This window comes from Barbatula barbatula (assembly GCF_947034865.1).
Source record: "Barbatula barbatula genome assembly, chromosome: 12".
Taxonomy (NCBI): Eukaryota; Metazoa; Chordata; class Actinopteri; order Cypriniformes; family Nemacheilidae; genus Barbatula; species Barbatula barbatula.
In genome coordinates this window covers 2,847,117-2,868,117 of record NC_136775.1, presented here as the reverse complement: position 1 = coordinate 2,868,117, position 21,001 = coordinate 2,847,117, and the positions used below count along the sequence as shown (strand labels likewise).

General features: G+C 37.0%; 3 protein-coding genes across 3 annotated transcripts; all 3 read left to right on the top strand.

The window, feature by feature from the left end:
• The first annotated feature begins 6,859 nt into the window (after positions 1 to 6,859).
• On the top strand, positions 6,860 to 12,869 carry ubqln4 (ubiquilin 4). Its single transcript, XM_079470097.1, has 11 exons — positions 6,860 to 7,151; positions 7,709 to 7,860; positions 7,998 to 8,158; positions 8,507 to 8,769; positions 8,898 to 9,056; positions 9,254 to 9,464; positions 9,609 to 9,748; positions 9,843 to 9,926; positions 10,012 to 10,127; positions 10,283 to 10,505; positions 11,073 to 12,869. The coding sequence occupies exons 1-11, from the start codon at positions 7,005 to 7,007 to the stop codon at positions 11,223 to 11,225; spliced, it is 1,809 nt and encodes a 602-aa protein (XP_079326223.1). The 5' UTR covers positions 6,860 to 7,004; the 3' UTR covers positions 11,226 to 12,869.
• On the top strand, positions 12,767 to 16,406 carry lamtor2 (late endosomal/lysosomal adaptor, MAPK and MTOR activator 2). The gene is made up of 4 exons (XM_079470099.1): positions 12,767 to 13,372; positions 13,774 to 13,936; positions 15,233 to 15,322; positions 15,423 to 16,406. Exons 1-4 carry the CDS (start codon positions 13,305 to 13,307, stop codon positions 15,477 to 15,479), a joined length of 378 nt encoding a protein of 125 aa, XP_079326225.1. The 5' UTR covers positions 12,767 to 13,304; the 3' UTR covers positions 15,480 to 16,406.
• On the top strand, positions 16,131 to 20,580 carry rab25b (RAB25, member RAS oncogene family b). Its single transcript, XM_079470098.1, has 5 exons — positions 16,131 to 16,406; positions 18,412 to 18,607; positions 19,074 to 19,267; positions 19,506 to 19,586; positions 19,824 to 20,580. Exons 1-5 carry the CDS (start codon positions 16,370 to 16,372, stop codon positions 19,949 to 19,951), a joined length of 636 nt encoding a protein of 211 aa, XP_079326224.1. The 5' UTR covers positions 16,131 to 16,369; the 3' UTR covers positions 19,952 to 20,580.
• The last annotated feature ends 421 nt before the right edge of the window (positions 20,581 to 21,001 follow it).

Below are 21,001 nucleotides of genomic sequence, written 5' to 3'. Positions count from 1 at the left end.
CATCTGTTTCAGAAAGAGGAACACCAAGTCTAAAACCGTTATTCTGAACATACACAATCTTTCCTCTTACGTCACCAATTCTTGGTACTGAAGAACTGACCCAGCTAATAGAAGAATTAATCTCGCTTTTGACCAAATGCAGAACTTTGGTTTCAAAGAAAAAAGCAGGCTTAATGCTGACAAGCACTGTCTCTGTGGGGTAATTAGATAAAAATTCCCGATTGTCTTTTGAACGATGTATATTGGTCAATTAATCCATGCATAATATGCAAGTTGTACTCAGAAACTCTAAGATCCAGATAACGTATTCCTGACTTTAGTTGGTCCATCAGAGACCATGCCTGACATTCTGCTAATGGTCCTCCATAAAGAGCCATGGTGTCATGGGTTCCAGGAATGGAGATGTCAGAAATGAATGTGTCATCATGGTGAGTTTGCATCCAGCCAATGTTGTAAGAATCTGGGAAATGGAGTGTCTTCTCATCATTAAATGCTTGCAGTTGACCAAGACTCTTTTGCAATCTGTGAAATAAAATCAGAATCTCAGGTCAACAATGTCAAAGGATATTTTTTATATAGATCTGTTGTTAAGGACAGTCATATGGCCAAATCACAATTTATTCTTTTGGTGTTAATTTATATGTTAAAACATCTTGCAGCAAACAAGGATAAATAAAAGTCAGATGCTGAAATAGTTCCCAAATGTTATATAAATATTAGTCCGAATACATAGGCTACTGTAGTATAGACGTCAATGGAAAAATATAACACAGCTACCAGCTTTATTATTTTTTCTGTTTGCTAAAGTAACAAAAATAAAATGTTTGTAAAGCTCCAAAGTATAAAACGAATGAAAAGTAAAAATGAATAAACAAAACAAAAACATAAATAAAGGGTTTGAATGCTTTGCAGTTGTGTTTTCAATATGCATCAAAATAAATCTAATGTAAAATTGTTATGTTCATTTAACGTTTTTCAGAAGTACTTCACAAACAGATAATTGTCTCTCAGTTTAATATGTAGAGTTGTAGATTGTAGAATTGAAAATAACCTTCTTTTGATTTATTTTGATGATGTGAATCGAAGGAAGAACTGCAAAGCTGTCGTGAACGTGGAGGGTGGACGTGGTGGAAGAACCCAAGTGCAGGCAGACACGGGGATGAAGGGGTTAACAAGTATACTTTAATTATAAATGACAAGAACAAAAACCCACGATGGGGGAAAACTCTAACTAGACAAAATACAAATACAGAAAATAAATCCTTCCCACAAGGGGGGCAAAAATAACCAAACACAAGACACTAGGTAATTTAACATTTCGCAGACCAGAACGTGAAAAAAGAACTCTACGTACAGTGCAGGAAACAAGTACAACAAACGAGCACAGGATAATGACCACGAGGCTGTTTTAAAGGGAGACAGACAAAGGATAATTAACAAGGGTCGGGTGCGGGTACTCATTGTGTCTATTAGAATTTAATGTGGAAGTTAAATTACATTTCTGTTGTATTAGACAAATTTTATTTTTTAATTACCCAACTCCAAACTGCTCATCCGGTTGTGGTAAATAACATATTAAAATAAAATACATTTCATTGGTTGTTGTTTTTTATACTCACTGAAGCAACAGGATCCACAGTAATGTACCAGTCATTTTCATCTTTTTTATTACCTGTTTAGTACAAAATTTAACAATACAAATGAATATAGTTGCACAATTACAATTGCAAATAAAACCATGCTTTTATTTTGTATGTACTTTATTGATTGCGTTAACACGTTACTCTAGTTTAATTGAGTAATGCGGTGCATTCCTAAACTCGTACATTTAAGATCACTTGATGCTAATGTAGTTTGAACTTAAACCGTTAAATTGACTTATATCATTCAGCAAACTCCTCAAGGGAGCATGGGGCCTCAACATCAGTCTTTCAGCGAACTCGGTTTTGAGCGACTCTCTTCAGCTGGGCCAACAACCATCCAACTGCCTTCATCTCAGCTTCGGTACACCGTCTCCATGTCTGTCTTTGCCTGCCCACTCTTCTCTTTCCTTGTGGGTTCCACTCCAGTGCTTGTTTGGTGACATTTTTATGAATCTTACGTAACCAATCCAACTCCATTTCCCCTGCGTATTTCTTTGTCGAGGCAGTTGGTTTGTTTACTTCTACAAGCTTGAGTTTGATATGGTTTCCGGCCATCTAATGTGTAGAATGCAGCGAAGGCATCTGTTGATCAATGTCTGTAGTTTGTTCGTGGCTGTCTTTGTCGGTCTCCAGTTTTTAGATTCATACAACAAGACAGCCTTTACGTAAGTGCTGAAGATACCGATTTTGTTCTGCTTAGAGAGAGCAGTCGGGCTCCAAATGGGGCGGGAGGTTTGTTGAAAACATGTCTAGCTTTGATTTTGCGGCTCCTGATGTCATCCTCCGTCCTCACTAACCACACTGCCCAAGTAAATTCATATGTCAACATCGCTAATGTCCATACCATGTAGTTGGATTTGGTCCTGTTGTAGGCTGTTAATCCTCAAGGTTTCTGTGTTATTTATGTTTATTTTGAGGACAACTTTCTCTTCCTCTGCGAGCTGACCAATCTTTTGCTAAGCATCTTGTTGCCTGTGTGACAATTGGATGATCTGCGATTCGAGGTCTGACCTAACTTTGTGCTTATTTAGTTATTTATAACATTTCATGATATAACGTTTGAATAGGCTGTAGTCAAGTCCACATTTGTCAAATCCAAGACAACGAGAGTGTCTTATTGTGTGATAATACATTGTGAGATGAAAGCAGTGGTATGGCATTATACTTCTTTGAATTGACAGAAAATACACACACATACAAATCTTTAAATTGGTTAATCAATCAGATAGGAAAAATAGAGACAATCATCAATCAAAGTACAATACTTATTAATGACTCCCAGCATGCATTGCAGTTCATCTGAATTAGTTGGGTGACTGTCACCATTGTTGAGGTTTGTATGATGAAAACTTTCTGTTCAATTTGGCGCAGTATTTTAGCGTTGTGAACCAGAAAACTCAAATTAGTCCTCAACTTCATTTAGTATTATTGATCAGTTTTTTACAGCTTGACTGCCATCACAACGTAGTATTTCTGTGCTCGATACTCTCCCCCAGTGTTCAAACAGGTTCCGAAAAGTATTTTTAGAACATGAAAGATCATTACGTTACAACTTTTCTTAGTCCCTTATGGGCCAATTCTCCAGGGCACGCTCACGCATCGAGGGGGAGTGATCCGGGTTCGACATGAACCGGAGAGCTCGAGGCCCGCTGCCCCCAGACAGCACGTCAATTAAGAGACCAACTACAACATTTGGCGAGTCCAATGAACAAGTCTGAGAAAAGTCAGAGTGCAGAGACCAATGAGTCCGGGACAAGACTATAGAAAAACGTCATGAGTCAAGTACTACAGCACTGCCTTTGAATGTATTCATTCATTAGGTGATAAGAAAAACCCGTTGAACAGGTTCTATGTTTAACAAACAAAAATCACCTGAATAGTGACTTGTAGGCTAGCTACTCTAAAACACCGTGGATAACACTAAAATAAGGTAAAACCGCTGTGATCTTTTTATAAACATTTATTTACCTGTTCCGTCAGTCAATACTGTTTGCCCAAAACATTCACTTTATACAAATATTCAAACCCAAGGACCTACGGGTAATACTGTGTAAATAGCTTGATGACTTGCAATGTATTGCATGAAACAAAAGAAAGCATATGATCAGCATTCTTTTAGAAAATCTGGTTTTGCAGGTACAAAAGCGAAGCTCACATAGGTGAAAATCCCACCCAGTTAACTGCTTCTTTATGATTGTGATGAAACATTTTAAAACTACTTTCTATCCTAAAAAATATGCTATCAATTTCTTGTTGACTGCATCAAAGCTCTTGTAAGAGGAAAACATTCTTCTACAAATCCACGTTATTTTATTTTAATTTAAGTTGTGCAACCCAACTGTCGTGTCACATCAATGGGCCTTGACCCTTTAAAGTCACCATGAAATCAAACAGGAAAATTGTGTTTTACACAGTGTTGCAGTGATTATTATAAATTATTTATCTGTGCACACGATTATTTTTTCAAAATTCATCTGCACGTGTAATCTTTCAAAAGCTCCTCTCGCCCTTTCAACAACAGCTCTTCACCACATAATGTCATCAATTAAAAGAGGTAGGACAATACAGACTGTCCAATGGCCAGGCATTTTCACCCCTCCCCTCCAGGCCCAACTTAAAACAAACCAATCAAAAAGGGAAAGGGAAGATAAAAGCCGCGGATATATTGCAGCTTCCATTTCATGGTAAGACTAAGAAACTGGGGGACTTCTATTTGCACTTCCGCAATAAATAAGAAGGTGCATGGTGAGGTCATTCTCATAATTTTACTTACGTTTTGGTACACTTCTGATACAAAATATCCCCATATCTTGAAATCATCATGATGGAAGTCTACATCTAAATCTGGATTTGTCTTCTTCCTTCTGTGATGTAGCCTATACCTGTCTTCCCCTTTAACAACACAGATGACGTTAGGCCTATTGTGTCCTTATACTTGGTATGCCATTTTAAACAATGATTAAATGCTATGTTATATTTATAAGCAAGCGTTTTATTATTCTGCCTCTCATTTACCACTTAAGTTGAAAAATGACAGATGCAGAAATCCTCCTCAGCTATACACCAGTGTCTTCTGCATGATGCGTCTACAACAGGGAAAAGTATGCCGGCGCCACCTGGTGGTAAATATATGCAACATCTTCTCACGCATAGATATATATAAAATTGTCAAAGTCAGACAAAATTTGATTTCAGTCAATGTGGACCTTAGAGGGCCTCTATCATACACATGCATATCCCTCAGCATACAACTGCTCTTGCAAAAAAAGATCTGATCAAAATAAATAACTAAATAAAAAATGTGGTCAAGTGCTGTGGACTTTTATAAAAATAAAACAACCCCAAAGTAGGTTTTTTAAGTAACAGAACTTTAAGGGAAACTTAAAAAAAAACATGCATTCATTTTACATCATGTTATGATTATGATGTTGCAAAATCTGCGTATAATAACACCACTTTCCTCCTCATTGAGAGTTAACAGCAGTTACTTAACTATGTTCAAACAACAATGATGGTCTTTTCAGCATGCATGAGTGGCTTGTGACTAAAACCAAAGGCAAATATCATCACAGAGCAACAGTGGATGTGATTGGTTGTTGTTATTGAGGTGGTATGTGATCACTATGCCTGTGACTTCTTGTGATTTTGGTGATGATGTAACACCTTTGCACTCCCATCCTTTCCCACAAAGCTTTAAGCACAGAAACTCATTGCTACGCAGAACTGAAGAGCTGCTTATACAGTCATCAGGATGTGTATACTTCCGTGAACATTCTAAAAGAAAAGGATAAAGGAAATATCTGTCTTCTGCGTGTAATTTTTTATGTGATAACCTGGATTTTATCACAGTTTTCATGTGTCTTTTCATGCTTTCACATTGCTGTTGGATCACTTTATGTCCCTCCTGAGGTTTGATTTTGTTGAAATTCAACAGACACTTATGCCACTATAATGCATGCTGATTAAATGAAAATTTGGAATGCACAATATGACTACGACTATAATGAGACAACCTAAAGCCAAATTCATGACTGCAAATACTATCTGTACAATCTGTCAAACAAGGGAACAACATGATATTTAAAGCTGATGACATTGAAAAAATGTCCAAAAGATAAATCAAAGTACAGTAAATGTATCTCTAACCCACCCTAAAGGCTATTTGGATGTCAGTCAGCTTTCCTTTCATATCCTGAGTCCGTGTACTGGACTGTGGCATAAACTGCGCAGAATCTGAAGCCAAATGGACCATTTGATTTTGTGGTTTAAGGTGCTGGTGAGAGCGGTCTCATCCTCACGCCTAAACACTATCAGGGACATCCTGAAGATTTGAACAGACAAAAATGATCGAAGTCTGCAAGTGTTTTCACAATTTGAAATGAAGGAAGCGTTTGACGAACTCTTTCAGGAGATCAGGTTTGGCAGAAACACTAGAATCTTGCTTTGAAAGAAAATACCACAGTGGAAAGTTTCTTTGCGATAGTTATGAAAAAGCTCTTGTTCATCCTTTCCTAAAAAATGTCTAATTAAAACAGCATTGCTGACTGTCGTTAAACCTCTGCAGTAGACTATATTCCACAGTGCTGATAGGATATACAGAACCTGTCCACAAATCAAGTGTGAAACATGCAAGCAATGCACAAAATGAACGCATGCGCAGCCCACCAACTGTGAAAAGTTGCTTGCTGCTCGTGTAGCTTCTATATGTGTTTTATCTAAAAGGGGAAAGTTAACCATATCATAAAACTCGTGTGTGTCCACGCCTGTTCTCTGAATGCCTTCAGGTGGGAATCACCTGCGCCCTGGCGGCTTTGTGCAGATAAATGCCTATACTGCCATCTATAGTTTTATAGATGTATTGCATCATTACACATTTTTAGTTCACAAAAGATTACGGTATAGACACGAATAACAAAATATTGATACAAGATCAAAAGTATCACATAGCTGTAGATGGTTGTTTTTGCCTAACCCCAGTATTTCCAAACGTAAAAGGTGTTGAAATGCACATTTCAATTCAGACCAGGGTCTTTAAACAGTCCTGAAAGCATCTCTTCACATTCTGTACTTGTTTCCAAAATATACTTGACACCCTAAAATGAGTTAAATTTAAATGAAATTTAAAACAAATCCTAAAATATTGACAAAAAGAGTGTTTTAATTAAAGTAAAAACTGAAAACATTTTTATAAAACGTTTTAGCGAGTGCCTTTTTACAGCGAAGAATGCATGTTTCTTGTTTATCACTCAACGCCTGCAGTGGGCGCTGTGTGACAGACGGTGTTGCACTTTCGGTGATCTTCGACTCTTTTCCTCGCAGCTCGTTGGCGCGATGATGTAATCAAGCAAAAGAGGAGTAAAGATGGCGGAGAACAGCGGCACAGATCCGGCCGTGGAGACGAACACCGAAGAAAATGACGCCGCTAGCGCGACCATCATCAAAGTCACCGTCAAAACACCCAAGGATAAAGAAGAAATAGCCATCCCTGAAGACGCATCCGTCGCACAGGTGATGTTTGAGCGTTTTCGGCGTTTCTGTCAGTCAGGCGTCCGTTACCACAGCGGCTATTAGCTTTAGCCTACGAGCTAACTACTGACGACGACAAACAACCCAGGCCGAATATCTCTCCAATAAGCGGATAAACAGGTTTTCAGTTGTATTGTTCTCAAAATGGGCTTATTGTAAGTTTCTTGGCCGTAATTTTCGTGGTTTTATTTAGGTGTGTAGGTCGAGATTTTGTATTTCTGCATTGTCGTTGTGCAACAATCGGCCTGCTCAGGGAGAAGGTTCTAGTCTGTCGCTTTTATGATCGCGCCTTTTCTCTTGTAATGGTTGATTTGTCTGTATATACAATAATACGTGAATAAAATGAAGGTGTCGAGTCATATTTTCGCCGTGAGATATATCCGTTCTTTATTTGTCTGTCTGTTTCGGTTTCATTGGCACAGGTGCTGTTTTAGGTTTAAGGTGGAAGTTAACGACTTCGTTTTTAAGATTGGAGCTGTGATTGTGCTCATTTTTTAACCACATGCAGTTCGTAACAATGTTGTTTTTCTTTTGAATAGTTTAAAGAAGAGATTTCCAAAAGATTTAAGGCGAAGCAGGACCAGTTGGTTCTTATTTTTGCTGGTAAGATTCTGAAAGATGGAGACACGCTCGGTCAGCATGGCATTAAGGACGGACTCACGGTTCACCTGGTCATCAAAACCGCACAAAAGTAAGAGGAACTAGCTGTAAAGACAAGCTACAATCCAATGGTTTTCATATGCAAAGTATTTCTGAATTGTATGATGCTGCGTTGTGAATTTATGTGGGGGTGATTTTGGGTCAAGTTTGTATTTTGTTTGTTTTTAGGGCTACAAGTGGTGGTAGTTCGCAGACCTCTGCCTCTTCTGACCCAGGACCATTACAGGGCAACAATGATGGCATCGCAAACCCCAACCCAGCTGGCAACCAGGGAACATCCCAGGGCAGTGGGCCGTCCCCTAACCCGTCACAGCCAGCCAATATACTTGGTAAAAGCTTGGTCTGGGGTTGTAAATTGGAATGTTTTGGTCGTTTTGCTGAGATCTATTATAATATTTGACTTTAAATTTTTGTTTGTAAGCAATGGTGTGAATGCCAGATAACTACTAAACAGACAACAGCTTTTATTGCTATTCACTACACTACTAGAAAAATGTAATCTCAGATGAATGAGTATGGGAAATGTATTTGTTATTTCAGTAACTTTAACATGATGCTCCCTCTACAATGCTACGTACCAGTCTAAGTCCAAGATGAATGTTGTACACAAACCAGTGTATAAACTGTTGTGTTGTATACCATAATAACAGTGATAATTGTTTAATGGATTTCTTTAGCTGGGTTTGGTGACCTGTCAGGTCTGGCCAATCTTGGAATGGGCTCCGCCAACTTCATGGAACTTCAGCAACAGATGCAGAGACAGCTCATGTCCAACCCAGAGATGTTGTCTCAGATCATGGAGAACCCGCTTGTGCAGAGCATGATGTCCAACCCTGACCTGATGAGACAGATGATCGTAGCCAATCCTCAAATGCAGCAACTAATGGAGCGCAACCCTGAGATTTCACACATGCTTAACAACCCAGAGCTTATGAGACAGGTATGTTAGAATAAATACCTCCAGTCCTTGTGTTTCCCGTATATCAAGACTTTCCTCCTGATAAAGTGGGTTTACATAAGCTAATTTTGGACATTTTTGCTTTTAAAATCTCCTCCTTGATCTGTAAGACAATGGAGTTGGCACGGAACCCAGCAATGATGCAAGAGATGATGCGTAACCAGGATCGGGCGCTTAGCAACCTAGAGAGTATTCCCGGTGGTTACAATGCTCTTCGGAGGATGTACACAGACATTCAAGAGCCCATGTTTAGTGCCGCACGTGAACAGGTTTGAGCTATATTTGTGAATATCATCTGCCGTATAGCTTTTTTATTATTGCTATATCGATACTTCAACTAATACTTAAGTTAATTTATTGAATTAATATAATTTTGTATAATCTTGACTTGACTTGCAACTGTAATATTATAATTTTGTTCGGTGTTAAATTGTATTTAATTTTATATAAATGTTTTTTTTAACAGTTTGGAAATAACCCCTTCTCAGCCTTGGGTGGTAATGAAAATTCGGGAACACCGCCCTCCAGGACAGAAAACCGAGAGCCCTTACCTAATCCCTGGGGTTCCCCTGACACCACATCCTCTGGGACAGCTACCACCACCAGTTCCACCACTAGCTCGACCACACCCAGTGTGTCTAACCCTCTGGGTATTGGCTCCTCGAACCTTGGCAACGGTAATTGTTGTGTATATTTAGATTGTCTTTAGGGTCAAGTAAGTATGCGTAAATTTGTTAAAATCAAATTAGAAATGTAATTTTTGTCAATTTAACCTCTCTGTTTTCAAGAAACTTATGAATTTATTGAATCTGATTTTATAGGTATGTTCAATAGTCCCGGCATGCAAAGTGTCATGCAACAGATCTCGGAGAACCCTCAGCTGATGCAGAACATGCTTTCTGCTCCTTACATGCGTACCATGATGCAGTCCCTATCCCAGAATCCTGAAATCGCCTCACAGGTTAATAGATTACTTTTTGTTATGTAAAAGGTTTGATTACTGTCAGTATTAGTTGCATATGTTTTCTTATTTTTCCTTTTGTGTTTGTTTTTAGGTGTTGATGAACAACCCACTCTTTGCTGGAAATCCACAGCTACAGGAGCAAATGAGACAGCAACTTCCTGTTTTCTTACATCAGGTGTGTGTAGTAGGAATTTTCATTAATTCTGTTTTCTATAACAAGGACAATTTACATTTTAAATTGACTTTCACGTGACTTGCAGATGCAGAACCCAGAAGCTCTCTCTGTCATGACAAATCCTCGAGCCATGCGAGCCCTAATGCAGATCCAGGAAGGACTGCAAACCCTTCAAACCGAAGCCCCTGGTATCATGCCAAGGTGCAGTTAAATGTTTTTAAACTAGAAATGTTTGTATGATCCTTTCTTGGGTGGGCTAAAAAATAACATTTGTCTTAAATTTTCAAGTCAGAACTCTTTCCAAAATATTTAATGAATCAGGACTCCTTTATTAAATGTGTCTTCTTTATTTCCAGTCTGGTGCCTGGTAGCTTGCCTGGTAGCTTGCCGGGTGGAATCCCAGGTGGAATCCCAGGTGGAATCCCAGGTGTAATCCCAGGTGTAAATGTGACCCCTGAGACTGCTCCACCTACTGGCCAGGTCCCTGCCCCCGCCTCTGCCCCTGCTGCGGGGACTAATTCCACCCAGCAGCAGCTCATGCAGCAGATGTTACAGATGTTTGCTGGAGGGAATGCTTCGGTACTTTTATATATTTTTCAGTTACAGTACTAGGGCTGGGTGAAAAAATTGATTCATAATTTTTTTTAAATGGGGTTGATTCAATATCGATTCTCAAAAGCTGTGAATTGATTTTCTTTTTCATTCATACTTCCGCACACATCATTTATCTGAATGTTATTGCTACTACTATCCACTAGATGTCACTTTTCTTTTTACAATGGGTGTATGTTACAACAGGGACCATATGGTTCATTCTTTGCTTCATTAACATGGTGGATGGGTGTGTTGTCGAATCGAATATAACATCACCTTCACACAAAAGGCAGTGGATCATTTGATGTAATTGTTTAAAGTTTAATATACAGATTTGTGGCTCTTCTTTTCATTCAACATTGTAATGTGATATTTACTAATATTTTTTACAATCTAAAGGATTTGTATTAAATCTATAGTCATTGACTCGAATCGAGCACTTGTGAATCGGAACATCAGAAACAATACTCAGCCCTTAAAAGTAATGTAAACTTTGCATTCAGACTTTCTCTGAACAGTTTACATACTTTTTGTTTTCATTTTGCTTTGCAGACTCAAACTCCAGAAGTGCGTTTTCAGCAACAACTGGAGCAGCTGAGTGCCATGGGCTTCATCAACAGTGAAGCCAATCTTCAGGCCCTCATTGCAACCGGAGGTGACATAAACGCCGCCATTGAAAGACTACTGGGCTCCCAGCCTTCCTAATTCCATCAGCTGAGAGCACGCAAAGGAAGACAAGAAACGAACATAGTCCTTCATCACTTAAAACCTGACGAACCCTGCATAGACAGAAGTCCAATTACTACTTTCTCTTTTTTTTTTGTTGCTTAAATCGTTTGATCTCTGAATCATAAGCAAATGGGGGTTCAAATTTGTTTCCTTGAACAGAAAATAAACCACAATCGCTGTGAAATGACATCACACTAACCCTCATCACTAGTACGATGGGACAAAGCTTAAATTTGCTGAACCAAGTTTAGAATACCATTCCTAACAGTTAAAACATACTCACATGAGGCACTGCTCAATGGTTGGGGGAGTAAAACTATATGCTTGAATTCCTATGCCAGAGTAATTCTTGTCTGTTGTGAGTGCTTGGTTTTTCTTAATTTCTCTGTTTCTCCTAAATCATGCCTGATCAAACCAGTATTTATTGCAAAAATGTAGAGCTTACCCTTTACTCCCTTTCCGCTTCTCAGTTCGCATTGATTTGAGAGTTCCTTGACATTTGTTGTTAATTGGAATCTAATAGACATGAACATGTTCGAGCACTATAACACAATGACTTTGATCGCTTACACCTCAAGCTGAAAGGAATGCGTTTTGGAAGTGAGATTCAAAATAATACATCATCTCTAGTCGTTTACCTTTGTGAGGAGTATACATCAACGGTAAAGGCTTGTCATGTGGGTAAGATTGTAACAAAGCATCAATAAAATATTTCTCAGCTTTATGAGCCATGGTGAACGCAGACACTATTTGTTTCGACTGTGTCTTAATGCTCTGACGTAAATTAGTGCCTGGGGAGACTTGTATTCTGGATTCACCATCTTGAAGTTGATATAGCAAAAATCTGGTTATGGCATGATAGTGATGCTAGCTTTACTGTACAACCACTCAGTTATAACCGACAGCCATCAAATGGAACTAACAGCTGAGTATTCATGTGAATTAAAATGTGTTGAACTTGTTTGGCGCTTCATGTTCACAAATACACTTTTAATCTGATTTTCTTCAGTCTCAAGTTGCTGGCTTTTAAATCACTATTGGCGTGATGGTCATCATAAAACAGAGGTTCTATATTAAGTATATTCAGTGTTAGACTAATTACAATTTACAAATTTGTATGCTCAAAGAAAGTTCTTCACAGATCATTGCATTTGCTACAGTGTAGTTTACATAGCAACACCAAAATATTGTTAAGTGTGAAACATATTTGCTTATGTACTTCAATGCTCAGTAAAATCTGACGATAAAAGTTACCACAGTCAAAAAAAACATGAAAATTGGGTCATTTTAAAATGATAACTTTCTGTACTGGAAACATCATTAAGTAATTTACGTTACTACAGTTAAAAGGTGTCAAAGGTTTAACTGTATTGGTAATATTTTTACAGTAATTGTATTATTCATTACAATCATTAACATTAATGAATGCATTACTGAACATAAACTAACAATTAACAATTTTATATCAGCTTTTATTAATCTTTGTTTACTTAATAAGTGTGTTAATTGTTCATGTTAGTTTACGGTTCGTTTACTGATGTAGGCCTAAAGGATAAGAGCATTTGATTTTATTTGTTGTTGATAAAAGTTTAATAAAAGCTGGACCAACGTTACGCTGTCAGTATTGTCTAGTATTGTTCGTGGTAACTAATATAGCTACATAACGTTAGCAAATTGTACCTTATGGTTTCTAGTCATAAACAACAAAAGATCTGTTAGCCTTTTTACAAGTCTGTAGAAAGACTAACAGTTAATGGGAACACTATTAAGTAAAACAAGCGAAACTCATTTGTTGTGTATTATTCATTTTGGATACTTTACGACCTTATTGTAAACTCGGTTCACGTTCTTAAATGCATTTAATTTAACCTTATCTGCGAGTCATACGCCACGTTTTTCTAGACGGAAAACTGGGTGCCACTACATTTCCCATAATTCATCAGCCCGGAAGTTAAAGTCAGCTGACGGCCGAGCTGTGCGTTTCGAAGTTGGTTGCAACAATCTCGCTTGTATTCGAAACGTTGTTTGTTTTTGTTTACCTTTTTCCTTTGCATTATGTTGCGTCCTAAAGCATTAACTCAAGTTCTCAGTCAAGCAAATACAAGTGGTGTTCAAAGCACACTGTAAGTATACGGAAATCAACCTGTGTCATTGTTTTTAGCCTTAGCTTGCATATAGATTGCTGGGGAATTGAGGAAGTGTTGTGCATGTTCGTTATTATGATGTTAAAACATTGCGCTTGATTCCTGCTTGGAATTCGTCAATCTTGTTGTGTTCAATTGTTAATATGTCATATTCATATTGTTGGTCATATTCATACAGGCCACACTAAAATATATCATCAGTTTGTTTTAGGTATTACATGTTACTACAATTAATATAGGGGAATATGCCCATAGTCAATGTGTTTTTTATTGTGAAAATGACATTTTTAAGTGTGTCTGTAGTGTGCAGATACTATTGACAACACAACTTTGGCTCTCTAAAGTTTTGCATTGTGTTTGTGGTGTTTTGGTGTTTTTAGACTCTTGAATAATGAAGGCTCTCTGCTGGCCTATTCTGGATATGGAGACACAGATGCAAGAGTCACTGCAGCTATCGCCAGCAACATTTGGGCGGCGTATGACAAGAACGGCCATCAGGCCTTTAATGAAGACAAATTGAAATTCATTCTGATGGACTGTATGGTAAGGATGAAATGAAGCAATTGTGTTTATAATTATAGATACAATTTTAATCTTTCATTTATTTTTCCAACATTAATGGTCAACTACAGTCAATAGTAAATCCATATGATAAACTACCACAGTGCTCTCCACTAATATTGGCACCCTTGGTAATTATGAGCATAGAACGCTGTAAAAATAAATCTGCATTGTTCCCCCTAAAACCTCTTATTTATAAAATCTACAATATTCCAACATTTCTTTAAAGAAAAATATCTCCCAACTTTATTTCCGGTGATATTAAAATGTCCTTAGTACACCAAGGTGACTAGAAACATGATGTTGTCCAGTCCAGTTTCACAGGAGAATAAATATTAGTAACACAAAGCCCAAACCCCTTAATCTTTTATCACAATGGATAAAACCAGATAAAATAGTTCTGATGTGCAATATTGTTCTGTTGAGCTACACAAAATACAAAATGGCTTTAAGGAAATAGTTAAAACGATAAAAAACATCAACATCAGGACAATGATCAAGAAGTTTTAATGGAGCAATCTGCAATTTTACAAACTCCCCCATAATAATCTGCCATAGTGGAACTTCAACCAGGACTGGGGTCTATGGCCATATAAAATGAAAAATAGTTTTTTGGGCAGCAATAAAACAAGATAGGTTTAGTTTACAGGGATATAAATGCCGCTTGTCCACAGTTATATATTTCGCCAGATCTTTATTGTTGTGAACCTACTTTTATAACAGACGTCCAGGACATCTTGAAATACATTTACATTTTACATTTATTCATTTGGCAGATGCTTTTTTCCAAAACGACTTACAAGTAGTGTTTTTACAGTTGCACATTACTGCAGAGCAATCAGGGGTAAGGCGCCTTGCTCAAGGGCACTTCAGTCATGACCTGCTGGCACTGAGATTTGAACCTGCAACCTTCTGATCACAAGCCCAACGCTCTAACCACTAATATAATTAGTGTAATATAATAATATAATGCGTCGTGGCATCATGACACTGCTTATAAATACAATTGTGACCAGGGTGTATTCGAGAATTAAATTTTTCATAATGTGATATTCCCTCCACGTCAAATTGTTTTACTTTAATAAAATGTTGGAATATTGTAGATTTTTTGACATGTAAAAAAATCAGCACTTGAACAGATACGACAATTAAAACATGTCTACCTGTGTTATAAGCATTTTTCAGCTTATTCCACAAATGGAACTAACAGAAATAACTTTCAAACTAAAATTAGTTTTTTTCTTTAAAATGTGATTTATTTTCTCTTCCTCACTCTAGGAAGGCAGGGTGGCCATTACCCGTGTTGCAAACTTGTTGCTTTGCATGTATGCCAAAGAGACTGTAGGGTTTGGGATGCTTAAAGCCAAGGTGAGACGCAGAATAGATTAACTAGTAATTATATCAACTGTATAAAAATTCTAAATGATTATGTTTTCATAAAAATAATTTATTTTTATTGTATTTGCAGGCTGATGCATTAGTGCAGTACCTTGAAGAGCCACTAACGCAAGTGGCTGCATCATAGGGTGTTTTTAATCATCGATACATGTGTATTTGTGTACATTGAATATTGGTTTTGAGCAACATTGTATTCTAGATGATGTGGAGACTATATTTCTACTGCTTTATTTATTTGCCATCAAGTCATCTTTGCATAAGCGTAATAAACTGCAGGTTCTTTGTTCTATTATTTCTTGTTTTCAATAAGATTTTTGCAGTCTGTGAGCAGTGTTTATATAGTGTTCGGCAAATAAACCTTAAATCTGTTTTTTTTTGTAAATTTTATGTGAGTTTTCTTCCCTAAAACCAAAATAATAAACCCTTTTTTATTGCGTTATTTCTTACTAAATATTCATCCAAACATTATGCACATTTTATCCTGTTTTAATCTTTTTGCAGTATCCGTGTTCAAGCTAAAAATAAATGCATTATAGTGTAATCATATTTTTCAGTTGTTTTAAAAATACATTTTTATCATGTTAATTGAAATTTTGTGCCATTTTTCCAAGGCAAATATATTTTTTCAACCACCCGAGGGGGGAGCTGTGTGGTGTGCGTGTCTTGTTATTGGCTGAGCAGGTGCACTATTACATCCAGTTTCATGTGACAGTGCCTGCCCTACCTGTTTGACCTGACTTCAGCTCACCTGAAGTCACGCCCACCTTCCCCCACTAACAGCGCATCTGATAGCGGAACTGCTGGCTACATAACAGAAACAGTTCCTTGTCCAAACAAGTGACATGTTCAACATACACGGTTGGGTTTGATTCCTGTTTTTTATTGCTTTTGTGCTATTCTTGGCCTACAGTTGCAGAATAGTGTGGCTATTGTATTTTTCTTCGCCGTCGGTCGGAATTGTGACTCATGCAGCAGTAATCTACACTTGTAGAGAAAAGGCTGTACAGGAGTGAGAATATGGGGTCTGATGAGGCCTACAACTTTGTTTTCAAAGGTATGTTTTGCTATGTTTGTTTTACAGACATTCACAGTTTGAAAAATGTAGAGGGAACTTTGTCAAAGTCATAGCATAATTAACATGTTAAAACAGTAATATACACGTTATTTGTTTTATTAAACATTTCAGTAATGTTTTGTAGTAATTATTGTTGAAAGAAACGTTTATGACCTGCTGTGGATTTCTCATGGCAGTTATCATTGGTGTTTTAAGAAAAGCAAGGGTAGTATGAAACATGGCAATGAAGCGAGCAGTCTTATAACAAGGGTTTGTTTAAACAAGATTAAGTTGAGTTACTCAGTATTGGAGAGAAATAGCTGTACTTGTCGAAACTTATTTCAAAACAGTTAACTGTAAAAGCTGTTAACCAGCATAACTAAACCTTTAACATTTTCTTAATTGCAATGTTATCACATTATAGTAATTTTTCTTTATCAAGAACAGTCATGGCACAAGAGCATGACATGATATAGATACGTGTCTTCATTATGTGATTTGACAGTGTAAGGAGCTTTTCAGTCCTGGTAAAGTTTAATCTATTTCACTAGTTTAAAAGCTGCCTTTAATTGTTTTAGGCTAAATCAAACTGGCTCAATTTAAATGATATTAAATTGCCTTAATAATCGAATATGTGGCGGGACAGTGAGGGAGTTTAACTAAGCCACCTGGTTTAATCAGATTTTTTTATTTATTGTGTCAGACAGTGTTTTTTTTCTCTCTGGCTCAGAACCAAATATAGTGCACATTTTTGCACGGCTTTACAGACAATGCTTAAGGCTACAGTCCCAGACTAAAATAAATGTTGTGCTCTCTAAAAATAACTTCTCCTGACATATCTTAAAATATATCAGTGCAATTGTTTTGTCTTAAGACGCACAGCATTAATGTTTTTTTCCTAATGCATTTTCATAAAAGCGACCTAAATATAGTAATTCAACTGAAACATAGTCCGGACTTAAGCTAAGCCTTTTCTGTGAAACCTTGTCTTAATGTTTGTTCTTTGTCTCCAAATACCTCACCATGTTAAAAAGCTGAAGATATTAATCATGTGTATTGCATAAAAAAAAACAAGATTCTGTGCAGTGTCTGGACATGAAATAATAAATCTATACCACAAGTCCAGTATTTTCATAATTGTCCTGGGTGGAGTGTTGATTTTACTGATGAGATGTTTGAGTCATCCTAGTTTGCACCCACTGTTAGGGAGCGTTAAACAAACTCATCCGATGTAATAGTGGGATTGTTTTGACATTAAGATTAGTTTGATCTTTGTCTCAATGTGTCATAAACATCAAGCCTGAAATATTTCCAAATATGCAAAGTGTTACATCACCTTGAACCTAACCATCTTTCGTTTTTAGAATACATTCCCAACCTTATTTCCTCATTCTGTACATGGCTGAGATGAGTGAAGTCAATAACTACTTGTTGAATTTTTTATTTGTGGATAAAAAAGCTCTTTATGTAACCATTCGGCCTATCAAAGAACGTTTAAGGACCCTTCAATTTGTAAGAATGTATCCAGATGAAACTACCTGTTGCTTTCTTTCCTTTTTTGTTTAATTTCTCAGAAAACCACTTTAGGAGCTGAACTTTTCGTACAGTTACCAATAATATGTACTGATATTCCAAAATTCACCCTGAAGGACTGACAATTTTAGAAATTCCAAATAAAATGAGCAACTAAACCTCAAAATGTTACTTTAACATGTGGGCTTAAAACAGTGTCCTGACTAATGCGGTTTGGCAATATTCTCTGAATTTCTCAAACTTACACAACAACCGTCAAAACAATGGTAAAATTGTAGCTGACTGAATCATCTGTCTGTGAGCGTTCGGTCCTTTAATTCACAAGTAATCATTGATTTACACAAATAGAGATTGTTGCACAAAAACGTCCGTCCCTAAAAATGATGAGTAGCCTGTGACCTCAGCAGTGACCTAAAAACCAGTTATCACTCCGTATACTCCCCTCACACGCACAAACCTGTTTTTACTGCAGTGGTTCTGATCGGAGAATCTGGCGTGGGCAAGAGCAACCTGCTGTCACGCTTTACCAAAAATGAATTCAATCATGACAGCCGAACAACCATCGGAGTGGAATTCAGCACAAGAACTGTGCAGCTGAACAGCCTCACCATCAAAGCTCAGATCTGGGACACAGCCGGGCTGGAGCGATACCGGGCCATAACCTCTGCGTAAGTTAACCTTGGCATACTCCATAAATGTTGCTGAAGCTCAAACAAATGTATTCCGAAGGCCAGCTGCTATTAAATATCTCACTAAATGTTAAAATACGCTTATATGCAAAAACATATTTGACTATATTTAAAGAGGTTTTTTTTAATTGTGCAGTCCAATTAATATCAATCAAACTGCAGTTGGTTTGTTTTGATTTGAGCCACAATCACTCAAATATACAGCTAACTAACACAATAAAAACATGTTAACATAATAAAAAACATGATTTTTGAATCTCACTTTGGAACCAAACCCTTCATTTAAATTGCCACTAATGTATTCTTTGACCATTTGAGAACAATGCAAGAAAGTATGTTGCACCACCTGTTGCTATACAATTCATCTCTGCTTTCACAGTTGGTTTTATGACAGTATTGTGAATTCCATCATTTTAGCAGGTGTAAATCATTTTCGGTGTTTCAGATATTACCGAGGAGCAGTTGGAGCTCTTCTGGTCTATGACATTTCAAGGCACTTGACCTATGAAAGCGCAGAGCGTTGGCTGAAGGAACTTTACGATCACGCAGATCCTCATATAGTGGTGATGCTCGTAGGAAACAAAACAGACCTGAATGCCGAACGTTCTGTTCCGACAGAGGATGCAAAGGACTTTGCAGGTAAGATTATATGTTCTTGAATTTTTTTTTTTCATTATTTGCAAATGCATATTTTTAAACTCAAGTTAAGTTTACGGAAGCCTCTCAATTATCTACAAAAGAAATAAAGATTTGGAATATAGCACATATCTATCATACATTGTAGTATCACTATAAACTTCCTTTTCTTTAATAAATGTTTGAAAAGAATGCAGCATTAACGGCTGATAAATGCCCATCATTCTTTGTCCCAATCTAGAAAAAAAGGGTCTTTTGTTCATGGAAACGTCAGCCTTGGAGTCAACAAACGTCGAAGCAGCATTCAACACCGTCCTTACAGGTTACTGTTTATTATGTACACATCACAGTTTATTTACATGTAGATTTCTCACTCAAGGTCGACACGTAGAAATGTTGAAACTTTCCAGTATGTTACTCAAAAACTTTCAAAACAGAGAAATGTCCGTTGAGATTGTGACAAATAACATGAATCTCTGCAGAAACACGAATTGTATCTGTAGACAAGCAATTGAATTCATTTTCATAATTGAAAGTGTTTTTGGTCTGTTTTTCTCAGAAATCCATAAAAAAGTGAGCAGCAAAGAAGTGACTCGAGGGTCTATAAATGCTGTGACATTGTCTCAACCTACATCTCCAGCGGCAGATGCACTGGAGGAGAAGAAGCCGTGCTGCAAGAACATCTAATAGAACAGCCTGATGGAAGGACGTTGCGAGGGTCCTTGTGGAAGTGTAAATTCAGGGTGTAGAACAGGGCCCAGGATCCTGTGTCGATGAAGTTTAAATCAATTGTGGAAGGATAAAGTTCAATGAAGGTTGAATGGAAAGCTAACCCCGTTCATTGGCTGACATAGCCGTATTTGTGCTCTGAAATATTATAATAAAAAGGCATTTTTATGCGTTTGTCAAATTTGGTGAGGATAAACGCCAATTGTAGATAATTTTTCCATGTTTCTTATTTCTTTGCAAAATGAAGACTTTTTTGTTTTTGTAGATTATATTTATAAAATGTCACGCTACTTTCCTAATATCAGTTGATCTTTTTTTAATCAATAAGTGTGATGCACGTTCATGCTCACAATTTTGCCTTTGCACACAAAATTAAACGCTCTGTTCATTTATTTTCATGAATTGAAAGTGACTTTTCCGTTCAAGTGCAAATTTTTATAAACCAAATGAACATGTGAATTCTTGACGGTGTGTTATTGTCATTGTGATGAAACGATCTCTGATGCTTAATGTATTGTCACTTACTGATGCAGTTTGAGGAAAATGTTTATATTTTCCTATCGGAATTAAAGCAGTATCATGTTTTACATTTACATTTATTCATTTGGACTTACAAGTACTTTTTTACAATGGCACATTACTGCATTACTTTAATACAAACAATCTTCTAACAGTCACACTTTCATCAGTCCAGTCAGTTTATGTTTAGGGACAAATGCTTCTGAACATTTTCACAATTATTGCCCACACAAGAATACATGCAGTTCAATAAACAGACCGTCAAGTTGGAATTAAGGCTTTTTGCTAAATGTAGACAAATAATTGTAGGCGAAATGTTTATTATTTTGCAACAGAAACTTTAGTAAATTAATATTCATTCATCATAAATTAATTATAGTCAGATTTTAAGAACAAACGTGACATCTTTCCCAGATCTCACATTTATGAAAAACACCAATTTACTTAAGAGGTGTTTGAAACCAGCATACAAAGCCACAGCCGGAGAAT

Excerpts from the sequence above, each read along its gene's own strand:
- ubqln4 (XM_079470097.1), top strand. The coding sequence starts at position 7,005 with ATGGCGGAGAACAGCGGCACAGATCCGGCCGTGGAGACGAACACCGAA. Across the intron at positions 8,770-8,897 it reads ACCCAGAGCTTATGAGACAG|ACAATGGAGTTGGCACGGAA; the intron begins GTATGTTAGAAT and ends TTGATCTGTAAG. Across the intron at positions 10,128-10,282 it reads GCCCCTGGTATCATGCCAAG|TCTGGTGCCTGGTAGCTTGC; the intron begins GTGCAGTTAAAT and ends CTTTATTTCCAG.
- lamtor2 (XM_079470099.1), top strand. The coding sequence starts at position 13,305 with ATGTTGCGTCCTAAAGCATTAACTCAAGTTCTCAGTCAAGCAAATACA. Across the intron at positions 13,937-15,232 it reads TCATTCTGATGGACTGTATG|GAAGGCAGGGTGGCCATTAC; the intron begins GTAAGGATGAAA and ends TCCTCACTCTAG. Across the intron at positions 15,323-15,422 it reads TTGGGATGCTTAAAGCCAAG|GCTGATGCATTAGTGCAGTA; the intron begins GTGAGACGCAGA and ends TTGTATTTGCAG.
- rab25b (XM_079470098.1), top strand. The coding sequence starts at position 16,370 with ATGGGGTCTGATGAGGCCTACAACTTTGTTTTCAAAG. Across the intron at positions 18,608-19,073 it reads TACCGGGCCATAACCTCTGC|ATATTACCGAGGAGCAGTTG; the intron begins GTAAGTTAACCT and ends TCGGTGTTTCAG. Across the intron at positions 19,587-19,823 it reads ATTCAACACCGTCCTTACAG|AAATCCATAAAAAAGTGAGC; the intron begins GTTACTGTTTAT and ends TGTTTTTCTCAG.